This window comes from Ascaphus truei, chromosome 5, assembly GCF_040206685.1.
Source record: "Ascaphus truei isolate aAscTru1 chromosome 5, aAscTru1.hap1, whole genome shotgun sequence".
NCBI classification, from domain to species: Eukaryota; Metazoa; Chordata; class Amphibia; order Anura; family Ascaphidae; genus Ascaphus; species Ascaphus truei.
In genome coordinates, this window is record NC_134487.1 from 38,668,579 (window position 1) to 38,696,333 (window position 27,755).

A 27,755-nucleotide genomic window follows, 5' to 3' on the forward strand; every position below is an offset into this window, starting at 1 on the left:
TGTTTGCACTTTTGTTTCTCTTACATGTGTGATATCATCATCCTCATGATCTACAAAAGAAATCCCCACAGCCGAGCAGAATTCCCAGGAATTATCCACGCTGGGTTTGAATTCATGAATCATTGCACTTGCTTGGAAAAAAAAAAAAGTCCAGCGCCAGAAAAGTACATTTTTGCTAGTATATCAATCTCGGATTTCCCCAGACAACCAGCTGACTTTTAAGGCAGCTTACGGAGATACAATTTTCAATGTTGGACATTGTAATATATGGGTGCATATACATTTTGGTATTAAGCACTTTCTGCACTTGCTATAACTAGCGCTTTTTCACTAATCATTACCCCATAAAATAATAAAATGCAAACATAAGAAGGAAATGGTATACTATATAGAAATACCTCCCCTCAATGCAGAGAAAACACCTCGTCTGTTGTGCTCATTACCGAAACCCTCCTGGGGGTGCCTCATATTAATGATGCGTCAGTAGCAGCTTTGGTTACTTGCCATTTCGAGTAGGCACAAGCCTTAATTTACAGAGCGAGAAGGAAAGCTCTTGCAGAAGCAACATTCCTGTCACTGTTATTTTTATTTATGTGCACTCTCTTCAGTTTGATTTAAAGAACCACCTTTTTTTTACTTAAGCCTATGCAAGTAAGTTAAACAAGAGAGCAATACACTAAAAATTAGCTTTCGCCAAAACATCCCTCCTCCCCCCACACACACATCATATATTGTAATTAAAATACTTCATATCCGCCGCATTTTTATCAATCTGGTACTTCAGGGGTTAACGTTGGTTAGAAATGGTGTTAAAAATATAATCATTATTTTTATGACAGGTCAAGACCCTTTCTGTGTTTGTGCTGATATTCAAAGAGGGCTTAATTGGGGGGTTATCACTGATAGCTCACTAAAAGTGAAACATCTATACTGTAGTATGGAAGGCTGTCAGCCTCAAAGAAACATTTAAATTATTAAAATAACCCCCGTGCATCACATAGAGGTGATAAACCGGCCACAACTTAGTTGGAGGGATTTCTTTAAAAAAATAGGATATCATTTGTAATCGTTGCAAGGGGACAGATGCAATTAGGCCAAACCCTCCATGTTTAGGAGGTGGCAAGACCCATATTTATCACATTTATCGCTCAAATATAGGGGCAAGTCAGTTAAAATTAGTATTGTTACATTCAGCAAGCTCTCCTAACTCACATTATTCCAAGAATTATAGAAATAAAAGTTATGAGGCTACATATATACATACATACAGGCGAGAAAAAGTTTGTGACCCGCAATGATAATTACGAAAATGCCATAGTTTTTCCATGATAACCTTCTTGAATCAAAACCAGTCTTTCATTAAATATCCAATAGGGTTTACATTAACCAATTCCCTGACTTTTGAAACAAAATGATGTATGAATTAGACAATGAGTAATTATGTCAGGGTATGTGAAAAGGTAAGAGAAACCCTTTTCACATATCCTGTGAAATCAGCTAAATTAAGGAGGTTAATTAGGGTTTAATAAGAATCAGGTGTTTAAAATCATTAGAAAGATCTTCAGAGGTGAGTTTGGGAGGTCTCACCCTATATAAAAGATTGCAAACTTTGTGAGTTTGGTTTTCACCATACAGGTGTGTGGAATCATGTGATGCTACGATCAAAAATTTCTGAGGTTCTCAGAAAGGCATGCTCATCAGTCTATAAGGGGTTACAAAACCATTTCTAAGGATTTTGGGGCTCCACCAATCCACCTTCAAAACAGATCAAGACCACAGTCACTCCTACCCAAAAGCGGTTATCCTACCAAAATCACTCCAAGAATACATCGACAAATTATCCAGGAAGTCACAAAGAACCCCAGAGTAACATCCAAGGATCTGCAGGCCACTCTTGCCTTGGTTAATGTGGGTGTTCATGTCTCAACTATCAGGGGGGAGGGGAGGGGAGTGTGTGTGTGTGTGCCGAGCACGCTCATTTTAAGTGAAACTTTTTTGTCTTTTGTCACTGTTTAGTCACAGAAATTGTATTTGTGATGGTGATGTTTTTAATTAAAAATCAAAAACATAATTTCAGTGCCAAAACGCAAAGAAGTCTGACTTAGAACGCGTTTTAGCTATTTGTCAATATTTATATTAACTGTGAATTCCGTGTGTGTGTCGGTGAGAGTCGGTGAGAGTCGTTGAGAGTCAGTGTGTGTGTGTGTGTGTGTGTGTGTGTGTGTATGTGCCAGTCACTGTGTGTGTGTGTGTGTGTGTCACTGTGTGTGTGCCAGTCACTGTGTGTCCGTCGCGGTGTGTGTCCGTCACTGTGTGTGTGTGTGTGTCCGTCACTGTGTGTGTGTCCGTCAGTGTGTGTGTGTGTGTGTGTGTGTGTCCGTCAGTGTGTGTGTGTGTGTCCGTCACGGTGTGTGTGTGTGTCCGTCACTGTGTGTGTGTGTGTGTGTGTCAGCCAGTGTGTGGGCAGGCGCGCCCAGCCGGAGTCAGCACCTACTGCCCAGGTGCGCCCGAGCACGGGAGGTCTCCGCATACACGCCGTGCTGGCAACACTGATGTCCCTTCTGCGGCTGCACTTCCGTCACCATGAAGGCGATTTACTCCAAGGCAAATTTTCATTTGGCAGGTATGCCAGCATAGAAGTTCTACTTCAAAAAGACTCAACAAGAATGGTGTTCATGGAAGGACTGCTAAAAAGAACATTGCTGCCATCAGAATTTCACCGAAGAGCACATACTGCTGCGGCAGAGTTTATTCGAGCATTTGCCCGTTCTCTGCCGCAGCAGTAGCCTGGCGCGCGCCCGAGAGTGACGGGCGCGCGCCGAAGCAGCGGAAGAGCGCCCTCCGATCGGGGCGCTCTCCCTACCGCTGCCGGGTCCCCCGGAACCCCCTGCCGCTGTCCCGCGATCGCGGGACACCAGGGCTCCCTCGGGGAGCACCTGGACGCGCGTGCAGGGGGCGCACGCTCCCGAAGACGCGTGACCGCGCGTCAGGGCGGCCACTAGCAAGCCGGGAGATTTCCCGGCTTGCGGTACCGACCACACTGCAATAAAGTGTGTCGGTACTGTACATGATTCTCAAGACAGACGAGTCAAAGGTAGAACTTTTTTGGCCTCAATGAGAAATGTTATTTTTGGCGAAACATCCGTCTGTGAGCTGAAGCGAAAGTGGGTCATACAGCAAGACAATGATCCTAAACATACAAGCAGATCTACAAAAGAATGGCTACAGAAGAAGAAATTCTGCATTTTAGAATGGCCTACCTAGTCAAAGCCTTAAGGCCGTTCTATAGTGTGTGCGGCCGTGCGCGTGCATGTGCGAATGCGCGTGCACGTGCCGCACGCTATTTGTGTGTATGCTGTGAGCGAGTGTGGTACTGTATGTGTGTGTGTGTATGTGTATGTATAATAAGTTTTGAAATAAAGAAATACTTTAATAAATTGTTTATTAACATTGTACATACACACACATTTCAGCAGCGGTAGCGGCGCAAATTCTTTATTTTCTTCATCTTGCCCCCTGTCGGCCGTGCGCGCGCGGCACCATTATAGAAAGGCTGACTAACCTCAGCCAACTAAAACTGCTGCGCACACGGTGTAGCAAGCGCACGCAGTATAGAACAGCCCTTATTTTAAACCTCAAGAAAGGTTTTTTTGTTTGTTTGTTTTTGCAAGTCGTAAATGTCAACCAAGTAGCTGAGTTACGACAGGGGTGGGCTTATGTTGCTGCAATAGGAGAAGAAGAATTTGTAAGTCCTAGGCCTCGTCCATGGTTGTTGCTTGCTGGCGGAGGCGCGCTGAGGCGCGCTTCCGCTCAGCACTGAGCCCCTACAGCCACAATTAGAGCGGCTTTAGTAGGGGCTCGCCTACGCTTCCGCAAGCGCTTGCGGAAGCGTAGGTCTTAGGGAAATTTTAAATTTCCCCGCTTGCCGGAGCGCAGGGCCGGCCATGTGAGCGGTTCGCCCAATGAGGGCGAACCAGCTCCGTGACGTCACTGGCCCGCCCCCGGCCGGCGCGCAGGGAAAGCACCCGCAAGGCCAGGGAAAGCACCCGCTTTCCCTGAGCCTCAGCGCGCCTCAGCACACCAGCGGGAAGCTTGGCCGAGGCCTAAGCAAGGTAATATGAAAATCAGAATTCAAAATGTGTCTGGGATCAGACACGTGAACGTTCATCTTTCTACGCCAGTGACCTCTATGGGAAGAACTTGGCGTGTGTTTTAACGTAGGGAATTCTTCTATGTTTATCCTCATATTTTAAGAAACTTGTCTGCATTTATTGTAACTATGTTCTTTTAATAATCTGTTTCTGTAATCTAAGCACTGTATTTTTATATATATATTAAAACAATCTTTAAGCTTTCGGCTCTGAATGAATTGTTGTACGCTTTGTAGAGTAACTTACATTTTCAGACACATTTTGCTACAACAGATTTTTGTGTGCCAAGTGCATAGTTTTTCGATAATAAACAGGGACCTTAGACCCTCACAGATATACATAATTACATATTTTGTCTGCATATTGCTTGTGTGGTGGCAGCGGATTAGAATAGAATATTTTAACCCCTTACTCGATTGCATTCATTTGAAGTACCTTGCGCATGAGAAAGACGAGTTGGCTAGAGTAGCAGTGTGTATTAACAATAGTTGCATATCTAAGTCACGTGCTCACAAGTGTATTGTTTGTGACAGATAGTATATTGGGAAGGAGTGAGGGGACCTTTGCAGAAGGAGGAAAGTGGGTAGGTAGTAAGATGTGTATTAACCATTGTCCCGTAATCAGGTCACATGCTCCCAGGTGTGCCGTACATGACATATAAATACATACATACATACATACATACATACAGTAGTCCTCACTATCCAACGAATGGCATATCCAACGCTTTACAATGCAACCCTATGGGCAGTTTTTTGACACCGGAATGCGTTATCCGACGCTCTCCGCCACTGATTACCATGGGACTCACTTTACAACGGTTTCACTATCCAACGCTACTTCCAGAACGGATTCCGTTGGATAACCGAGGACTGCCTGTACTTTTACTTGCATGGCACCAACATATTCCGAAGCACAGTACATTGTGGGAGGGAGGACCATAACATTGTATGACAAAAGAGTACACATCTGTTAAGGACAAACAGACAATTGTCCCTGCCCCAAGAAACTTACAATCTTAAAGTACAAGATGATCTCTGGATATCCCCAACACACAGAACTGGGACACAACTGGTAGAAGCCATTTCCAATCTTTTGGTGCTTTTTCTATGACCCATAAAATAACCCTAAACATGTTTTTCAGTGAATATATTTTCTTTTGGTTCCCAATGAGGGCTGCAAACTTAAAAAGCAGAAAAGATGTTTCAGTCACAATAGTAGGAGGGGCCACAATAAGTTAACAATGACAAATCGATATTAATTGTAGTAGCTCAATTTTCTGCAGAATAGAACACCTCAGATCAGGGAGGACAATGCGGAACAGATGAAAAACAAGTGACAAAATGTAGTCTAAATGAACTCGGACATGAAATGCGGATGAATGGAGCAACCTAAAGAATCGGGAGGACAGTGGAGTTCAGTGTATCCATAACAACAGCCTGAGCCAATCAGAGAGATCCATGTATGAAATGTCATTGCTCGAGATTCCTCTAGTGGCAACAGAATATAGCTTGAAATAAGCTTCAATGAATGGATCGTTCTAATTGGATAAGCTCATTGCCTTTTCTTTTAACTCTTTCTGCCACGTGTTGGGAGTCCTTTCTGGAGTAAATGGCATTTCACACTTTTAAAAGTACTGTACCTTCTTTTAGCATTTCCACCTCATACAGCCCTCTTTGCATTGTATCAGCTGTGTATGCTATACTGTACATGGTGAGCCATAGAAAGACTTTTGATATACCGGTAGTTATTTGTTATTCTATAAAACCACCCATTTAAGTACATATCACTTCAGCACTTTCAGCAAGTTCCAGCTCTGAAACAGATTTTCTTAACATAAACCAGTTCTATCAAACTCATCCTCAGCACCGCTTCATGCAGCCAGGGGTTTCATGGAGTGGGCTCAGGTTTACAACCATAAATCACTTCTCTACAATTGACCATGTACAAAGTAAATAAAACTGAAACGTTCTTTTATTATTTATCTTTTAAAAGATCATTACAAAACACCTGCTGAACTGAATCGCTTTAGAATTCTTTATTGCAAAGGATTATGCGGTTGTCACTATTTGTAAAGGTAAAATATAGGACTTTGTACAGGTGTCACCAATATACTCCTCTTATTCCTCTCACATTGTGCTCCCCCATCTCTTCTGGTGACCAATATACTGCAATCATTTGCTGGCTTCCCCAGCACTAAAGGAGTTGGAGATTGAAAAGAAGTGGCCCATACATAAAGAGCTTAGGCTTAGGCCAATACAGGCCGCATACTACAGAAAACAGGATGTACATCTCAATCCGCTATTTCCTGCACATTTTTCAATGACACCTGTACTGCAAGAAATGCACAAGCGAAGGACTCCTCTTCAGCATACAGGCGTCTGTGCGTCAGAGTTATTATGCCTGTGGGCACTAAAACACACAGGATCTAACATGCCATGTAAGGCTGCATATCCGGCACCGGTTGCCATAAGACTTTTTGCCCGTTGGGCGAGATACCAAGGATACAGACTTGTCCAAACACCCGCAATGGTTATGCACTAGAATTGATTACCACGCAGTCATAATAAAAAATTTTTTTTTTAAAGTGACATAACTTGAAGATCGTTAGTACATGAATCACACATACAGAGACAATTTCATCATTCTCAGGGGATAACAGGATACTGGATACAGACTTGAGAGGTGCTATTTTACAGCAAACAAGCACATTCTTGTGAATGTTAAAGTAGCAAAAAAAGACAAGAGATGCTTAAAAAACATTAGAAATGTATTGCTTTTACAACTAATAAAAAAAATGTAATTCTTACATTTGACATTTGATAGTTATTAAAATCGAGCAGAAATCTGGCAGCAGAGAGAGGTATAGTACCTCATCTTAATTAGGAGTGGTATTTCATCAGTATTCTTTAAACAAGCGAAAATAATTATTCATAAATCAGATTAACAAATGTATTGGAAAATTAAATTGATGAGATCATTAGTTGCTTGTATCTCAAGTCCCTACACTAGTACAGGACTTACTATACCAGGGTTGCACTAAAGTGCATTTGCCTTAAATCTACTAATAACCTTTAGCCAAGCAGTTTTCAATTTCCCCTAAAAATGTCAGACAGTTTAACAGACATTGGGGCCTATTCAGGTAGCTTCAGTAAGATCACTGCCACCTCCACCGTTTTAACATGTTGCTGTTACCGCACGGTATGACATTTGAGTAAAAACGGTATTCAGTAACATTTTTCGCTGGGTAGATACCGTTTGGTACAAAACTGCCATACTGATTGAGTTTGTAGATGCTTTTTCAGAGATCTTACCGTGCAATCTCCCTGCAGCCTGTAACCACTCCGCAGAGAGCTGCATCTCCTTGCACAGCTCCTAGAGGCTGTTTTTATTTCAATAACATTATTAAAGCAGGGGATCTCTGGACTTAACCCGCATTAATTTCAGGTCCGGGGACCCCCTGCTTCCCGAGATACAAGGCTCCATAGGGGGCGCCGGTATCTCCTGTGTCACGTGACGCGGGAGAATGAAAACTTCCCGAGATACAGGCCACATTATGGGATGCCAGTATCTCGGGAAGTAGGGTGTCCCCCAGACCTGAAATTAATGCGGGTCAGGTCCAGAGACCCCCTGCTTTAATAATACTAAAAAACAAAACAAAGTTGCATTACCTAAGCGGTTAATCGCTACGGTAATGAAGGGGTTAACCGCCACTACCTGGTTTGTTGGTAGGTGGGTGAAGGTTCTAGTAGCACCAGGGAGGTTGGTTAGGTCTCCCTTACCATAGCAGTTGCAACCGCTAAGATAATGAAGGGGTTAACCCCCATTGCAAAGGCTTAACCACCACCTTCACCTACCCCCTCTACCACCAACACCACACAGGAATGGCCAAAAGCGCTATTAGTACTTTTGCCCATTCTTGCGTGGTGCTGGTAGTAGAGGGGGTGTGCGATGAGGGTAGTTGCCCCGGGGTGGGTGTTTAGGCCTTGCGGGAGGTGTTAACTCCTTCATTACCTTAGTGGTTGTAATCACTACGGTAAGGGAAATGTCAATCCCTCCCGGGAGGCCTAACCTATGAAGATGGCAACTATGAAGGCGGTATTTGCCCCGGTGGGTGTTTAGGCCTCCCGAACGAGCAGCGGGAGGGGTTAACCCCTTCTTTACCTTGGCAGCAGTAACAAAGGGGTTAACCCCTCCCGCAACCCTCCCAGGTCTAACCACCCACCTTGGGGTAACTACAAACTTCACCCACCCCCTCAACCACCAACAAACTGCTATTTAACCCCTTCATTACCTTAGCGATTAGCCACTAAGGTAATGAAGCAAAGCTGTACATTATTTTTATTACATAGGACTGAAGTAGGGGTCCCCGGAGCCCACATTAATGCGGGTCATCTCCAGAGACCCACAGCTTCAATCATATGTAGCAAGAACACATTTTTCTCCTTCATATGCACACCGCGATTCTAATCTCGTTACCCTTCAGATAGCGAGATAAGAACATGCGAGTTTAAGCCGCGATGTGCATATCAAAGTTACCGGAATAGTAGTTGCTATTATAGATTATAATAGCCAAAAAGTAACGATAAAACATTTTGACATCAACATCAACCTATGAATGTAAAATATGTCAGTAACTGTTTCATTGCAGCTGGCAAAGAATGGTGGGAGGGCGGGTGGTTATTATGTGAATGGTGAGAGGGGGGAGGGTTATTATGTAAATGGTGAGAGGGGGGAGGGTTATTATGTGAATGGTGGGAGGGCGGGTGGTTATTATGTGAATGGTATATGTGAATGGTATATGTGAATGGTGGTTATGTGAATGGTGGTTATGTGAATGGTGGTTATGTGAATGGTGGTTATGTGAATGGTGGTTATGTGAATGGTGGTTATGTGAATGGTGGTTATGTGAATGGTATAAGTGAATGGTATATGTGAATGGTATATGTATGGTGGTTATGTGAATGGTGGTTATGTGAATGGTGGTTATGTGAATGGTGGTTATGTGAATGGTGGTTATGTGAATGGTATCTGTGAATGGTATCTGAGAATGGTATCTGAGAATGGTATCTGAGAATGGTATCTGAGAATGGTATCTGAGAATGGTATCTGAGAATGGTATCTGAGAATGGTATCTGAGAATGGTATCTGAGAATGGTATCTGTGAATGGTATCTGTGAATGGTGGTTCTGTGAATGGTGGTTCTGTGAATGGTGGTTCTGTGAATGGTGGTTCTGTGAATGGTGGTTCTGTGAATGGTGGTTCTGTGAATGGTGGTTCTGTGAATGGTGGTTCTGTGAATGGTGGTTCTGTGAATGGTGGTTCTGTGAATGGTGGTTATGTGAATGGTGGTTATGTGAATGGTGGTTATGTGAATGGTGGTTATGTGAATGGTGGTTATGTGAATGGTGGTTATGTGAATGGTGGTTATGTGAATGGTGGTTATGTGAATGGTGGTTATGTGAATGGTATATGTGAATGGTATATGTGAATGGTATATGTGAATGGTATATGTGAATGGTATATGTGAATGGTATATGTGAATGGTGGGAGGGCGGGTGGTTATGTGAATGATGGGAGGGCGGGTGGTTATGTGAAGTGTGGGAGGGGTGAATTATTATGTGAATAGTGGGGAGTGGGGGTTATAATATGGTGGGGGTGGGGGTTATGTGTTGGGGGTGGGAGGGGGTTGTGCCACTGACCGCTGCTGTATGCCTCTCCCATGCTTGTGGCCTCCCCCTAAGGCAATTATCTTGTGTGCGTGCGTTGATTGGTGCCCGTCATGCTTTCCTGAACGATCATGGGTGACCTTGGGCACAAAAAGGTTGGGGACCCCTGCCCCATCTGCTGGCTATTCCCACCTCCACTGAGACCCATTGGCAGAGTGCCCTCTTATGTGGATTCACACTATATCACCTTAACAGAGCAACTTTGAGGTCCTACGCTGAAGCCCTTACAGATCAGCCTCCTATAGAGTACCTAGACATCCCCTCCGTGGGTGGGATACGCCTCAGGAACATATAGAGGCGCCCTATTCTTTAGGAGTTACATTTTCTCGGACTGTAAAATAACAAAGTGATCCTACTACTAACACACAGTTACAGACCAACAGGACTTACAATATATACAGAGAGATCACCCATATTTGTCTCCTCCTGGGATCTGATACAAGAATGTTGCATCCCCACATACTGTATATACTGTACCCAGTAGTGACATCACTAGTCACCATGACTATGGGGGGAGGGGTATGACATTCTACTTGGTGACATCACAAGGCACCTTCTAGAAGGTGGGTGTGGCTAGATTCTGTCTAGTCATCTTATTCCATATGATCGATAGAGTCGATACACTGTAGCTATACCTGCAGTTAACCATCTAGGGCCCTTATATTCCCGCAGGAGTGCTACACATATATGGAAGCGCTAGCAATATATTTTGTCCTAATCAAACTAAAATGAATAATAATAATAATAAGTGTGTATGTATAATATACACACACACACACACACACACACACACACACACACACACACACACACACACACACACACACACACACACACACACACACACACACACACACACACACACACACGTCTATTCATACACAAACACATACATAATTCACAGACATTTAACCTTCACTGCAGGAAAGAACATCTAGCTGAAGGTAACAGAGAGAAACAGGTTTTATAACAAAACATAGATGATGCAAAAGATCTCCAGAGAACCAATTGCTTGAATGTAAATCACTTCTAAATAGCAATGTTTCTGCCTCAGAAAGCAATTTATGTACCATGCAGAAATGTCCTGTGTTGAATATCACCTGATCTCTACAATCACAACAGCAGTGCCCATAGTTACAGAACTGGGCTGTGTGAGTTAGTTGGCAGCCAGCCTTGTGCATCTAATAAACGCCATACAGGTAAGGAGGGGATTTGCCAAGCCTGCTGTATACCACTACAAAACTCACTGTTTTTCATTCCAGTAACAGTTTACAGGAGAAAAGGGACTGCACCTTATTACCTCCTTTCACTCCCGCAAACAAGACTTCCCCCCGTGCTGCCCCCTCTCTGAAATTTCCTATCATACTGTCAGACTCTCCCCCAGCTTTCAGATGTAAAAAAAAAAAACCTCACCTCTTCAAGGACGCCTACTCGCCATACCTCTATAGCGGTGGCTGGTCCAGCAAGCTCTCTACCTTCCCCTGTCGTGTAAGTTCTAATAAGATGTAGTCAGTGACAGGCTGTCCCTATGGGGTTTCCCCCCTCCTCATGCTGACTTCCTGAGTGACTGTAGGGGTGATGCATGTGCTGGGCCCTCCCTCTTTGAGCTACAGGAAGGAAGTGCCTAAATTATAGCTTGAAGTTCAGCCCCTTAGGGGTGAGACCTACAGGAAGTTTTAGGCCTGCCCCTACATGGGGTAGGATGTGTTGGAGAATGTCTCCTCCTGGCAGGAAGTGAGGCATGTGCTCAGCCCCTCATGGGCTGAACACAACATAATCCAGCTAGGCCTCACCATTACCCGCAGTCCAGTATCACCCAGAAGACAGGAATCTAGCCTATCAATCTGAGCATACGCTGCAATAACACCAGCTGTGGCTGCTGAAATAAAGAACAACCTCATTTGTACTTTTGGCTCCGCTGCAGTCTGTATGGAGAGAGGTAGAGAGATTAAAGATTATCATAGCAGGGACTCCCTTCAGGCACTGCTGAAGTCCCCTATGTCTGGAAGCGCTGACACCACGGAGAAGAACCAGAGGGATCCCTAAAGGGTCTGCCCTGTACCCCCACACCATTGCGGTAAACTCATCTCTCCTGTATCCTGCACTTAACCAGCACCACACCTCTAACCTCCTCTCTCTCTCGCCACCCCTCCCAACCCCCCCAGAACCTTAGCTGTCAGACTGTGTCATATCCCAACCGGAGTCACATCTTATCCTGAGTCACATCCATATCCTTATTCTAAGCAGCCACCTTACTTTCTTGTTTCAACATTATCCCTCATGACCAGAGATTCCCAACCAGGGTTCCGCCTACGGACAGCGGGCTGCGCACACTCACTGTGCGGCCCGCTACAGCTTTCCTGGCTCTCCCCCCCACAGAGCTCGCTCTCAGGACGGCAGGACAGGAGCGCGCTCTAGTAGTGTGACCCGGCACTTTCGGTGCCTGCAGCTAGAGCGAGCACTTGCGTCCTGCCTGCTCTGCCATTCTGCTGTCCGCCACCGGCAACCACAGGATACCAGCGTCTCCCCCCGACTGAGGTAGGCATATGGGGGGGGGGGAGGAGATGATATGATGATGATGATGATCTGGGGGGAGGGGGAGAGATGATGACTGTACCCGTGTGGCCCGCGTTTTTTTAATATGTATTGGGGTGGCGGGGGTCTTTTTAATATGTATTGGAGGGGGTCTTTTTAATATGTATTGGCTGGGGTTTGGTATTTTTATTATGTATTGCGGGGTGGGGTAATGTATTTAGGGGGTGGTTTTTTTGGTATGTTTTGTGAAGGGGATTGAGTGACAGTGGTGTAATTGACGGAAGGTAGGTGCGAGTGAGAGGAGAGAGGGGGGGAGGGAGTGAGGAAAAGAGGGAGTAAGAGTGAGGCGCAGGGGAGAGAAATACATGTGAGGCGGGAGGGGGGGAGTGAGTGAGACGAGGGGAGAGAAATACATGGGTAGAGGGTGGGATATAGAGGGGGCTCGTGAGGTGTGATTTTGTGATTTAACCCTGTCGAACCTAATCTGTGCAGCCTATTAGATAGGGGTTCCCCGAGATTTTTCAAAATACTTCAAGGGTTCCTCCAAACAAAAAAGGTTGGAGATCACTGCTCTAGACTAAAAACTCAGGAGCAGGGCCCTCGTTATCGCTTTGTATCCGTGTGTGCATGTTTGTCTTCACCTGTATGTAACCATTTGTTTTTGTAATATACATACAGTAACTCTGTACCACATTGTACTGCACTGCGGAATATGTTGGCGCTTCCCAAATAAAAGATAATAATGAGGTCCACTCCCCTTCTCCTCCCCCACAATGAAAACACAGGGAATGAATACGCTTTGTGCAAGTTCAGGCCTCTGTATTTAGACATATTACTGTAAGCAGACCTAGGGGCAAGATCACTACTTCTGCACATACTGTGCACGAGTATTTTTTGTTAAAAAGACAAAAAAATGTGCAAACTAATTTTCTTTTAAATCAAGGATTGCTGATTCTAGCATGAAAACTCGACGTCTCTTAATATTAATTTATGGAAAAAACAGACCCATTGAAGCAGATTTTTAGCAGATCAACGCTTATTCTTACTACATTTTCCCATTTTCTGTATAAATATGTACACGAAATTCTAAAATCATTACTACTTAAACAGGGGATATAACAATTATGCAGTCATTTCAATTGGATGTACCTTGTGCTCATGTAGTTAATATTATTGCCAATGGAAAAGTAGGAAATTACAAAAGCAAAACAAACAAACATTAATTAAGTTAATACACACTGAAATTGCTAGTGAGCAGACAACCCAACTCTGGTTTCTTTCAGCTAGTTTTAACATCAATGATATTTTTTCTTAAGATGACAGTGTACGTAATGTTGTACATGGACTTTTGCATCACAATGGGTTCCTGTCTCAAACAGCTTACAATGTAAACGGCCTTATGCTGCGCTCATAGTGCCGGCGACGTCGCGCCAAAACAAATGTATTGACGGCTTGGTTGCGATCGCTGGAAGTCACGTCAATTTGATTTTTCCAGCGACCGCAGCGTGACCTCAGCGTCGCCGGCACTATAAGCGCAGCCTTATTTTATAAAGGCAATCCAGTGTTAATGGACGGATATCTTCATTGACCTCAATGGGGATCTCCGTGCGGTAACGCGCTATAAAGAATAAGGCCCCAAATTGTTTGTCCAAGGGCACAAGGAGAGCGGACACTGGGATACAAAATCAGGTTCACCCGGTTCAAAGGCGGTGGTGACATTATCACTAAGATAGTCCTTCAGCCCTGTGGCTAACAATCTGTGTAATCTTCATTGCAGTTGGTTCTCTTACAAAAAAACTGGGGATTTTTGACATTACATATACCCCTTACGGACTTACTTCTTACTTCCATTTACTTGGAAAATGTATTTTTCACATGAATTCATAGCTACTGACAACATATGCCATATAGCTTCCATTCATTCTTAAGCTGCGCTTATACCGCCGGCGACGTCACCCGTCGCCATTGCGATAGTTGTAATGTAAGTTTAGGCGACGTCCCTGGCTACAAGGCCAGTGACGTCAGAAAGGGGGAAGGCAGATGGACGGAGAAGCTCTCTGGTTGGCCACATGGGGAGACAGTCGCCAAAAAAAATCAAATAACAGTGACTACCAGATTTTTGGTAGCACTGTCGCTTGGTCGCGTGCACTATCAGCGCTGACAACGGCGACAATGCATTTGTTTTGACGCGACGTCGCGGCACTATAAGCGCAGCCTTAGCTTTCGTTTTACAAACTTGTTCCTTCAGCAACACAGATATAAAATAGCAAACTGCAACAGCGTCTTTGTATTTGGACTGTTTTATCAAACCCTGCAGTGACCTTTCCGTGTCCATATAAGCAGGACACCAAAAAATGCATTGGTGTAGTTCTTGTTTAAATGTAAACACTTGCCAAAGGGGGTGTGTGCACAGACCAGAAAACACTGTTTAAACAGGATATAGTACTGTATGTGGTAATTCTGAAAAAGAGAATGGTTCTTCTTTGTACATAGGAATCTAGAGATAGTACATGAAAGATATCCCAGCAGGTCTTGACGAAGTCCTGGGGTAACCGGATAATGTTCAAATTTGAAACCCTAGAGCAGTGGTTACCAGCTTTTTTTGGTTAAGGAACCCGATCATTATATTGTGAAATTCTGCAGAACCCTAATCAACTAACAGTGTCTGAAATCAGATGCCATGTAAGGAATACTGACCCTCTCTAACAGCGCGTCTGAGTTCAGATGCATTGTAAATTCTTCTGTATTTGGTACAATTTTCAAATGACCTGAAAATTGCACAGAACCCTTTAGGGATACCCAGGGAACCCAAGAGATCCTAGGAACCACAGCTGAAAAACACTTATCTAGCAATGGTCTACAGAAACAAGTGTTTTCTGTACCTTTACTGCAATTAAAGCAAAAAGGGATGCTGGTGGAAGCGTTTCTAACTAGTATAGGAACAAAGCAGTTCAAGAATAAAACAGATGTGAAAAAATTACATTCAAAACAATGACTGTATATGCAACATTTGTCTGTACTAGTAAGAAACAATACAAAATGTTCAGAAACTAAAAATGTACAGCCATGCATAAATTTTTTTTTTTTTTTTAAAAACCCCACCATAATATTAACATCTGACAATAAAAAAAAAAAGAGTATGGGAATTTTTCTGGAGATAAAAGTATAGTGATTAGACAGCATTCACTGTGTTTCTGTTTCTCTCCATCCCCTGTTTATATTGCATTTTCAGCATATTTGATACTGGTTTGTCCTCCACCAGTGCAGAGGTTCTGTGATCTTTATCTGTGCTTACTTGGCATCAGCCCTGGTACCTGCATGGCGGAGAAGTACCTTATTACCGTATTTCCTCGATTGTAAGACGCCATCGATTTTAAGACGCACCATCGATTTGGCACTTACAATTGAGGAAAATTACTTTTTCACTATGTTTCAGGAGATGTCCCATGTTAGTGGAGGAAGAAGCTGGCGGTGGCAGCGGCAGAAGAGGTCCCACGTCTGCAGATGGTTCAAGATGGACAGCGGGCGGTTGGGAGTGCAGCGGCAGGACAGGTCCCAAGTCTGCAGGTGAATGAAGATAAGAAGACAGCGGGCGTGCAGTGGCAGCAGTAGCAGGAGATCATAATAGCAGGAGCAGAGTGGCATAGGTGAACGGCTTGGGAGGTGCACACTGTAACCGCAAGTCAGACACCGGTCAACTTCCGGTGTTACAGTGTGCACCTCCCAAGCCGTTCCCCTATGCCGCTCTGCTCAGCTCTCCTGCTATTATGATCTCCTGCCGCTGCAGCCACCGCACGCCCGCTGTCTTCTTATCTTCATTCACCTGCAGACTTGGGACCTGACCTGCCGCCGCCGCACTCCCACCCACTGTCCATCTTCAACCATCTGCAGACGTGGGACCTCTCCGGCCGCCGCCGCCCGCTTCATCCTCCGCTGGCATGGGACCTCTCCTGAGACATGGTAAGTGAAAAGAGGGGGTTAGTACTATAGACACTTAAAAAAAATATATAGATATATATATTTTTTAATACATCGATTCTAAGACGCACCCTGATTTCAGACATGTGAAAATTGGAAAAAAGGTGCGTCTTAGAATCGAGGAAATAGGGTATATAGTACAGTATATTATTTATTTATAAAATGTTTTAATCAGGGGGTAATACATTGAGAGTAGGGGTGTACCGAGTACCCGGAATTACCCGGTACATTTCCAGCTGCCTGGACCCTGAGAAGTGGGCCCGGCGCCGGGTAATGTCAGGGCAGCTGGAAATAATCTTATTACTTAGCTTTCGGAAGACATCTAGGTCCAGCAGCAGCGGTCCTGTGGCGGTGGCAGCCGTCTGTCCAAAAGGAACACTCCGTCTCCTGCTCCGTTCACGTGGTTCCCCGGCGGGGCGCGCGCACACGGTTTACCTGCTCCGGTGCTGAGGAAGGGATTCCTGCAGCTCCCCCGCCAGCTGAAGACACCTCCGAGGCTTGCCACCATCACTGGACTGCTGCTGCTCGTATTAGATGTCGCCGCCACCCTGCAGGTAAGTGCCAAACCGGGTAACCGACCGGGTAGAACCATTGATTTTGGCCGGGTACCCGTTTTTTTGTTTTTTTTTAACACTACCTGGTACAACACTAATTAATTCTCGTTTTCAAGTATGTCCTGGGCACAGAGTTATGATGACAGGTACATGGTTACAAATACAATGCATATGTACATTTTGTTGGTGCATTTTTGTACCATTCATGATTGTATAGACCTGTTGTATATATTTATTTTTGTCTTTATCTAATGTGATTTTTTTTATTTATCAGTTCTATAGTATGAGAAAATATTTGTAGCATTTTTTTTAAACAACTCTGCATTACATGTTTAATGTATAATAATATAGCAAGCATTTTTGTTTCTATAGCAACCATTTACAAAGTCCCATCCCCTTCCTCTTTAGAAACAGGCTCTGGCACACCCCTTTTTGAGCCGTGCCTTCTTTCTTGTGACTGCCTGATCACATGATCTTCCCTACAGAGCTTTTCATCTTTTGTCCTCTTCTGCTGCACTGACAGCCATTTAGTGAACCCCCAAGACGAATCTTCACAGGAGAAGCAATTTAGCTAATTATTTATGATTGTGTGGATTTTCTTGATGTACATATTAAAGGGGGGGGAATTAAATAAAACCAATGAAAAAAAACGGCAGCTTGGACTGCTGCTTTAAGAGAATCATTTTCTAAAGCAAAGGAAATAGCAGCAAAGGTAAATGTTACCAGAGAGCAGCGAGTCCAGCGCAAAAGAGCTTACAATTGGAGTGACTTTGTTCAAACACCGCGTCTAAATCACTTGACATCACAAGTGTAAAATCAAGTTGAAATGCAACGAACCTCCTCCAACTACCGACACACACATGGATATGCAGCACCCTCAATGAGAAGTAGCGAAAAGCACCAAGGAGGAGTGAGTCACTGAGTAAAGACATGGACTCTGTAAAACAATGCCCCCAAGTTTGGAGCAGGGGAACCTGGTTCAATTCCCGGTGTTCGCTCCTTGTGAGCTTGGGCAAGTCACTTCATTTCCCTGTGTCTCAGGCACCAAAAACAGATTGTAAGCTCCTCGGGACAGGGACTTGTGACGGCAAAAAAATGTAATCTATGTACAGCGCTATGTACACTGTCGGCGCTACACAAGAAAAGTAAGGGGAAAAAAACAACGATTAGTAGTAGTAATAATGTTGCCAGCTTTCAAGTGGTGCAAATCAAAAACCAACAGTTTGCAAGAACCACACTTTTCCAGTGCCCCAGGCATCACACATTACGTATACAGTGAGCATTGGGGGTATGGACGTATTGTGCCTGCAAAGATAGATATTTATATACACAAGAAATAATGTCCCACTGCCAGATTGATGCGTTTTTCTGATGCATGCCAACATCAACACTGATTACAAGTGTAAAACTGTTTACAGACACAGTCACACTTCGCTGTGGTTAGTGGCAGCTTTTCTTAAATAAAAGCACTGCGCGCACACACATTACATGTTGGTAGATTCTTCATACCAACACGCACATCTAAATGTCACTAATGGTGCTGCGGTGTATTTTTTTTTACATAAATATAAAGAGTAATATATGAAGAGATTTTTTTTAAAAAAAGGTTGGATGTTAGCGGAATAGTGAAGGAGATCTACAGATTCAAATCAAGGCATTTCTATTTCTAGCACAAAGTCGGACCAACCCACTGGGGACCAGTGAAAATCCTTGTGGGTCCTCTTTTCCCGTGGGACGTTGCTGCCTGGGATGGGGGCTTCTCCCCTGTCACCAGTTTTATGACTGGGCGCTCATGAATAACGTCCTGCTCCTCTCCTGTGCTCACTAGAGGGTGAGAATAGGAGCGGGACAGTATTAATAAGCGAGTCGACATTAAGCAGCTGACTGGGGGGGGGACGAGGGGTGCTCCTACCTGCAGCATCCCTGTCCCTGAGCACCCGGTAGAGAGGTACAGACCCCACCTCCCCCCCATGTCACTGTCCCACTGATGTGCTCTCTATTGACATGCTTGAATAAATAAATTTTAAAAAAAAATTCACCCCTCCCCCCCCAAAGAGCACAAAAAAAAAAAAAAAACATGATACCAGAGTACGAACAAATATTGACATAGACCAAGTTCCCATTATTTTAGGTTCTGTTGGGGAAACCCAGGATTTACCCATTTTCACGCATAACAGAACATACGCACGTACTGTACCAAGACGATGAAGCGGCTTCATGAAAAATAAAAACAAATATGTATTTTATGAGGCTCACATTAAAAAGAAATCGAATGATCATGAATGGGAAAAAAGTGCTGATTTAGGTTACTAGAAATGTAGCCCTACCCTGTCAAACAAGTGATGGATACTAAGAGCCCTCTAATTATCATGCTGGGGAAGATGGCTTTAGAGAATATTATATAGGGGCGTAAGTGTTTTGTGTACACATTACATTCTTTTAAGCAATAATGGAATGCACTTTAATGGTACATTGCCATTTAATCTTTTATTTTAACAAACATTTTTCCTCTGGCTCTCTGGTCGCACCTATTGGGAAATCCTCCTGATGTACAGCAAGCATCTCATAAGGGTTTCCGTGCTAGAGGCCCTCATGATGACAGCCAAATGATCATGTAATTGGGCTATCCGTCTGGTTCCACAACACTTTTATACTGCAGAGTATTTTCTATGCTTCCACGTGTAGGTGGAGATGGGGAAGGGCTCCTCTAATTTCATATGATTAGATGACTTCAGAGCCAAAACTAAGGAACTTTAGACAATGCCGTGTCCGCCAATTGGTTTAGGTGACAACTAAATGATATTTTCTAAACCCTACTGCATAGTTTAGCCCTGATCACAACTTTGAATTTGCTACAGCATTTACTCTTCTATTAATTAAGAATCCCAAGCAAACTCCATCACAAATCATTGTTTAATATTTTGTGCTTTTTTTGTAGCTTGGATTTTCTAACTAAACTTTCAAAACAGGGAGGAAATTACAATGTGTGTCATGACATGTGTCAGAGTTGGAGCTTAGAGGCGTTACCCTCTACCAGCTAAATTAATTTTAATAGAAATAACAGATGAGTTTAACTTTCAATATGGTATTGAATTTGCTTGGAGATCAGCGAGATCCAGTCCGTTCTCAACCCCTTTGCTTCTAACCAAATCCAACAATCCCTGCTTCAGCACACGTCTTCGACCGAGTCACTCATTGAGCCACTTGTGCTGAAGCAGGGATAGCCTTAAAACCCGACCAGTTGGTAGCACTTAAGGACTGGAGTTGGCTACCCTAGTCTAACCTAACGTTGTATTATTTTAGGTATTAGTCTAAAATACGTATGTTATTACACTTCAAGTAAGAGATCCAAAACTAAAAACGCTTTTCTTTAACTTTTTCACTGCCAGGATAAAATAAATGTCCACTAAAACTTAAAGCATTGCTTGAACTTGGGCCAACTAGAACTGACGGACTACTTGAAATGACTTTATTCTTATGACATTGTATTAAAAATGAAAAAGATGTACGTCATGAAAGTTAATTAAGTTACTCACTGGTAGTGTATGCATTAGTGACACTTGCCCGGGACAAACAGTACTTGAAAACAAGATGTTAACGCTCAATGTATTATTTCCTGGTAAAACATTTTATAAATAACTTGCACAGAACATATTTATGACCGTGTTATAATCTCTACCCTGATGCTTTATCTTATAATGTACATCTTTGTCTTCGAGGTCCTTTACCTCTCAGTGGTAAAGTAAAACTGAAAGTATATTTAAAACGCTTAAAGTTGCTAAGTATGGTATATTTATTGTTCTGGTCTTTAATTAGAAGGAAAAAAAAGTACAAAAATAAGCTTGCAGAGTCAAAGAAGTTTTTTCTCACCACGTGATGATGAAGGTCGAGTCTAAACTAAGCCATTGAGGCTGCCAATAGTTAGGGTTGAAAGGTGGCTTCTCCAAAAATACTGGATACAATGGTGAATGGGGCCATGCGCTCTAGGCACACACGCTCCGTGCCGTTTCCTCTCCTTGGCCCCACCCCCAGGCCCCTGACACCACCTCCTGATTGGCTGTGCTGGGTAATGCAGCCAATCCGGATGGAGGAAGCTGCCCAGCCCCCTAGCAACAGCCCTGCTCGGGGAAATCCCGTAGCCCCCAAAGCTGGTCAGGTCACTACGTCCAGAGAAGTAATACCGAACACATACATGTCCAGTATTACCTCTAATTTTTTACTTGACAGTGTGTCCAAATAAAGGACAGTCCGGTTCAATACTGCACACCTGGCAACCCTACCTACAGTAGACTACCAATAGTAATTAATATCGCAATAACTCCAAACATTACCTCATAAACCTTCAACACTGAGCCACTCACGGAGGAGTAAGGCACCGACTCTGATAACGACACTGAGCTTGAAGCTGGGGAATCTGGTTCAATTCCCGGTATCAGGTCCTTTTTACTTTGGTCAAGTCACTTCATTTTCCTGTGCCTCAGGCACCAAAAAACAGATTGTAAGCTCATCTGGGAAGAGACCGTTCTACCTACCGTGTTGCGTACTATACTGTCACTGTGAGGCGCTTTGAGTCCCATTGGGAGAAAAGTGACAATGACAATAACTATTTCATATAACAGGATAAACTAGCAATAAAGTCAGATGTGTGCAGTTATTTTATGATGTAGGCTTAAAAATATTTGGATAAAATATGCAATGGATATTAACCAAATAAACCTTCAAATTATTTACAGAACCTTCACTATGAAAAAACAGCAGCTCGTGTAAAAGATTATCTGCACAGAAGAATACCACAGTTCTAACTGACTATACTGTGCGAGTACATATGGATACATACACGAGACAAGATCATTAAGTTGACGTTACATATTCAATTTATGCAACGGGACTACACATGGACTATTGGTTTGTCTCTACATTAGCAATAATTTGTTATTCTTCCGTCACAAAGAACAGTGGTGCGCATACGGGGGGGGCAGAAGTTTTTGTAGGGGGAGCGCGACGGTTACAGAGGCCCTGCACTCTTCCCCAAGGCATTTAAATTAAATGATGGAGGAGGCGTGAGGCCTCTAACTCCCTTACCTGCACTCTGCCGGCTCTTCAACAACGCATCGACATGGCACCGCGCGTCAAATGACGTTGCGGGGGTGACGTGATGTCACATGACGCCGAGTCCTAGGACGGGGGGAGGGTGGGCGAGCGCTGGGGCTGCCAGGCAGGGAGGCGCTGCTCAGGAACTTTGCGCACCCCTGATTTAGAAATTCTAGTCCTCAGCTCTGAGATTCTCATGGTCTATAGTCTGCTCCTACTCAATGATCTCCAACTCTAAACTTCAGGAAATTAAAGCAGCAGTGGAACTGGTGAAATTGTCTCAAATTCATGCACGAAACCGACTTGGAAATGGGTGAAAAAGGGAATTTATCATCACTCTTACTGCGTACATTTATTCATGAAAATAACCGGTGTACAAATTAATGATGCTCGCAACCTATGGTATCTAGCAAGAAAGTGTGGTCTCCCTCCATTCCTCCAGTAAACGCATTGCCACTACATATCTAGCTGTGGTCACCAGGACTTGGGCAAAAAGTGGCGTCGCTTGTGTAATTGCATCCATTTCACATGGCTTTGTTTTGTTTTTTTATTCCCTTTGTGGTTATTCACATGGCTTTGTTTTGTTTTTTTATTCCCTTTGTGGTTATATTGTGGTTTCGCACAGTAATATAGAAATAATGTTTATTAGGTATGCGTGTCCCTTCTTACAATAATCACACTTCGGACAGATTTCTGCACTCTCTCTTATATACATGATTCCTTATGTAAAATGCATTGATTCTTGCATTGCAGTAGTCTTCAAGTTGCAGCCCGCGGGCCAAACCCAGTAAGTAAAGGTAATGTAAATTATAGCTCAACTCCGTTATAGCGCGATCCGTTACAACGCGAATCCGCTTATAACACGATGCAAGCGTGGCTCACAATTTTCGTATTTATGAATATTTACAACACGATTATTGGTGTCTTAAATACTTTATTATACAATGCATACAATTGTACATTATTTCTAACGCGGTCCGCTTATAACGCAATGTGATTCTTTGGACCCCAAGCACAGCGTTATAAGGGGGTTGAGCTGTATATATGGTACAGATGTTATACATGCTTTGAAAAAAAACAAAAAAACAGAAGAAATGTTACATTATAGAGAACATATTTGATCTGACAGATTATGATAATTAGACAATTATTTGCATTGTGTCACCTACAGCAGACCTGTGAGATTTCTGGATATACTGTACCACATATAACCCTACAACACATTTAAAGCTGTAATGTCACATTATATGCATCACGTCATTCCTGCTTAATTTTTTTTGTTAGAAAATAACAATGGTAAATTAATATATTTAGAGATATACATAAATACACCAAGAGGAAACATGGGGTTACAATTGCTTTGTCTATCAGAAATTCTGAGTAATGTTAATCTTTTCAAGGCCGTAACCAAGTTTTTTAATAATGTAGTATCACGAAAACTAATCTTTAGCAAACTATTTCATTATACAAAATACGGCGTTCTAAATATATATACCCATACTGTACATACACAAAATCAGAAATACACAACTATGCATATGCTGCATTTCAATACAAAGAGAACCCAAACCCTCTATCAGTCCAAATATAATATCCAAAAAATAAGGGCGCAGATGGGCACAATAAATATAAACAAAAGTGGGAGAAAAGGAGTCACAAAACAAGAAATAGTGTAGTATTTTAGATGGAACTCCCCAAAGATTATTAACTCCATAATAAATGCACTCAACAAGTGTCTGGAAGCAGATGTTGTATCAGAGCGGTGAGTCTCCCTCCCAGGCTTCTTGCTGTTCGGTTAGTGCACCAAAACCCCTCCCCCACAAAAATGCCAATATATTCTGAAGTACAGTGGTGTTCAACTCCAGTCCTCAAGCCCCCCCACCCCCCAACAAGTCAGGTTTACAGGATATCCCAGCTTCAGCACATATGGCTCAGTCCCTGCTTCAGCACAGGTGGCTCAATCAGAGGCTCAGTGAGCCACCTGTGCTCAAGCTGGGATAATCCTGAAAACCTGACCTATGGGGATGGGGCTTGAGGGCTGGAGTTGGGCACCCTTGGTGTTGTAGATCTAAAAATACACATGGGAGAAAGTTTGAAATAGCAATCACAAAAATACTTCTTTATACGCAACGTGGAAAGCGTTTCCCCATGTACCACATCCGCAGATGTGTCCGCCCCGGCGTCTACTTTGTGTTCTGGCGGCAGTTCCGCAGGTTACAAAAACATAATTTCTAGTTATTGTTGCAGTCAGATCAAATTTGTACTCTAGTCCAATATAACTTCTTCCGTGTTAGGATAATAATTAGCCAATTATTTGCTTAGTGCAACCTACAGCAGACGTGTGAGCTTTATGCATACAGTACGTACCACATATAACAATGCGATTAACCCTACTACACAAATTTGTACAGTTATATTGTAACCCATAGTTCAAATTCTGCTTCTTTTTATTTAAATTACAAGATAACTATGGTGAATTTATATTTTCATCTATTTAGCAATGTACATCAAAAACACAGGAAGAGCGTTAATTTACTATTGCTTTGTGTCCATCAAACATCTTGAGAAATGTATTGCATTACAATGTTAGATCCTTTATAGACTTCTGAAGGCCTGAACTAATCTGCTACTGGGAATCATTCAAAAACAAAGATGTTTTCCACTACAGATGTCTGGAAATAACCCACACAACCAGAGTTAATCCTAATATATGAATGCTGGATTTCCATTTCTGTATTACAAATATGCGAGACAGATGAAAATGAAAATATGGCAAAAAAAATAAAAAAAATAATCAGAAATAAACCCAGCCACTTAAAAAAAAAAACAACAAAAAAAAGATTAAGGACACAGCCGGCCTACGTGATCACTGTGCTTGCAGCTACAGCATGTATGTGCATATAAGTATTGCAAAAGCATGCAAACATTAACTGCAAAGGAACACATTATTAGGAAGTGTTAATGACGACAACACTACATCATTTCACACTAGGCATATATATGGGGGCAGCAGTCCCATGCTGCAGTGAGTGAGCGCCATATCTTAAGGTGTCAGTCAAAATATGTCAAATGACTAACCCACGTTACAATTGTGCAACCTCCGCACAGAAGTATTGACATCATATTTACCTGTCGAGTGCATTTAACTCACTATTCTCCACATCCACCCTCTCTCTAAAGAGCCACCATCTTCTTTTTTTTTTTTTATCGGTAAAACCCAACATAGCCGGCTCCATTACATGTACAAAATAAAGAGAAACATGCTCATGGTCTCGCAGTTTTCTCTGGTTATATAAAGGAGAATGAGTTCAGCCACTAACAGTGTCACATATTTAATCTTGAAAATCACACCACCTAGCATTGAAGTATGCCTTGTTGCTGTGAATGTGAAAAGTGTCAGCACCATCACGCAGAATAATATTTGGGGCAAATATTTTCTGCATGACATGTTTTAACTTATTGTACCAAGCATACATATTGTGGCTTTATCATTTGCTTTTGGTTATATTTATTTAAAAGAATACACATTACGGTGCAGATTATTGAAATGAGATTGTTTGCATTATGATATAGATTGGGCTACATAGATATGTATAGATTTATGTAATAGAACATACATGCAATAATACAGCTATTTTATGATATTGTATGTTATAGACCAAACAATTGCTTAACCGTTCAGAATAAATGTACCTTTACTTGAAGCAACATATTAACACATGAAGTGACTGTTACATAGCTCTGCACGGCCTTTATAGAATTGCATCTATCCAACAACATGACAAATCTATACTGTATAGGGTTAGCAATTCCTATGCTATTTAACAAGGGCACTCCCTTATCCTCAAGTGATTCCTGCATTTCACATTAGAACATTTTGTTTTCAAATATCCGATTCACGTTGCTGCCTGCAATCATCATTGTACAAAGAGGTTCCAGCCAACTAAATTATAATCCAGATCTATTGTATGAAGAAAAAACATCTGTACAGCCTATAATGTATCGGTTACGATCATACCAAAAGAAAAGGAAAAAAAATCACAGTATACAAATAAGAATATTTACATTAGCACAATGCTGAATTATCATTTACATGCGGCGGCTGTCTGGTAAACAGAAATCAATGCACTTTGATTAAAGAAGGAAGAAAAAAAAAAAAGCTTAAACAAAGATTGCATGAATGCAGCACCATACAATCATGCAAAACAGCCACAATGCTGGCAAACTTGGGGGGAGAACAGAAGAGCCTGTGCCGACTGCCAGCACTAATACACCATTAATTGTTCATGCAAGAGATGTGGCTGTACCTTTCTGAAGAGGACGACTTCTCAGAGTTAACTGACATCAGCAGCTCAATCTTCTGCTTGATTTCTGGAAAAATCAGAAAATATTCACCACTGGGGCTCCCTGCCTTTGTTAGCCCGAAAAAATAATATATATATTGTATTATTGAGAGATCGCAGCGTAAATTCCTTTTGGTGGAGAATGAGGCCACAGGATTTGCAACACCTCTGGATATGTAGGAGGGGGGGGAAGAAAAAAAAATATAGACAGCGATTCACTGATGGTGCTGCTCAGAAAGAGAAACCTCCGAAGGCATCAGGCCTGGCTGAACTATACACATGACTGTTTATGAAAGCAGGAACTACCATTCCTTTCAAGCACAGGGGTGTTTCTTTCCAAAGAATGAGCCAACGTACACAACACTACTTCAAATCTTAACCCTGCTAACAAAGGAAATGGGAAAAAATATAGATTTATATTACTTAAACACGTACAAGACATTGCTACTTGTTCAGCGCTGCTTGACATGTTCTATATACGAATTGGCTACAGAAAGGTTTGCTATCTCACATCAGCCTTCCATCACTTGTCAGAAAGACATACAGCTTGGCGATGCAGGTTAAATCATAAAGACCAAAGCTCCCTTTTGAGATCAGAATTAGACTGGGAAACAGGAACATTTGCTCATTTTATGAAGGCAAACCATTTAGATGTTCTTTTCCCCAACATATGTGCTGTCGAGTTTCTCAGATTTCCTTAACCCCCTCCCCCTGCACTCACAGTGCTCAGAACCAATGAACAGCAACACCCATCAGGAGAGCTAGTTATTAGATGTATCCTCACACAAAAACCACAGACAACGACATCTATAATAGACAAGTCAATTCGTACTGAGGGGAAGAACACAGCTTTTTCGAGAGCTATGAGGGGGGGGGGGAGGGGAGTGTGAGATCACACCATCTGGGATTTAATTTCTAACCCCAAACATGCCAAGGTTACATAAAAAAATAAATACATTTTATGGAGAAAATTTTCAGCAACAGCAACAACAAAAAATAAAATCTTCCTGCTCCACGTCTTCTAGATATCTTCATATGAGAACTATTTTAATGAGTTTTCTGGGTGTACACCTTATTTGCAGATCTCAAACATGAACACGCGCAGTTTCTCTGTAAACTAGCCAAACACAAATATGAAACATATCAGAGATGCCCACAAAATTAGTTGAAGGGTTTGTTGAAAATAGCTAATTAACAGCAATTATCCTAACACACTAAGACACCATATACAAAGTTCTTGTTTATTCTTTGTTTAGAACAAACCAAGTATTTATAGTAAAAAAGATGATTGCCTAACTAACTCATTCTTAACATATGGGAATGTGTAAATACATCTGCCATTCTTCTTCCATTTATAAAATCACTGCCCGTTTT

The 27,755-nt window shown here is 42.5% G+C and overlaps 1 protein-coding gene across 6 annotated transcripts in view; it reads right to left on the reverse strand.

The window, feature by feature from the left end:
* SRPK2 (SRSF protein kinase 2) overlaps positions 1–27,755 on the reverse strand; it is a 155,520-nt gene that overhangs the window by 87,912 nt on the left and 39,853 nt on the right. The window contains exon 1 of one of the 6 annotated variants that reach the window (XM_075599674.1): positions 26,346–26,655. The exons of the other annotated variants lie outside the window; for them this stretch is intronic. Coding sequence (XP_075455789.1) covers positions 26,346–26,383 — 38 coding nt within the window. The 5' untranslated portion in view covers positions 26,384–26,655. Of the gene's footprint in view, positions 1–26,345; positions 26,656–27,755 lie in introns of those variants that run through there. 6 annotated transcript variants of the gene reach the window in all.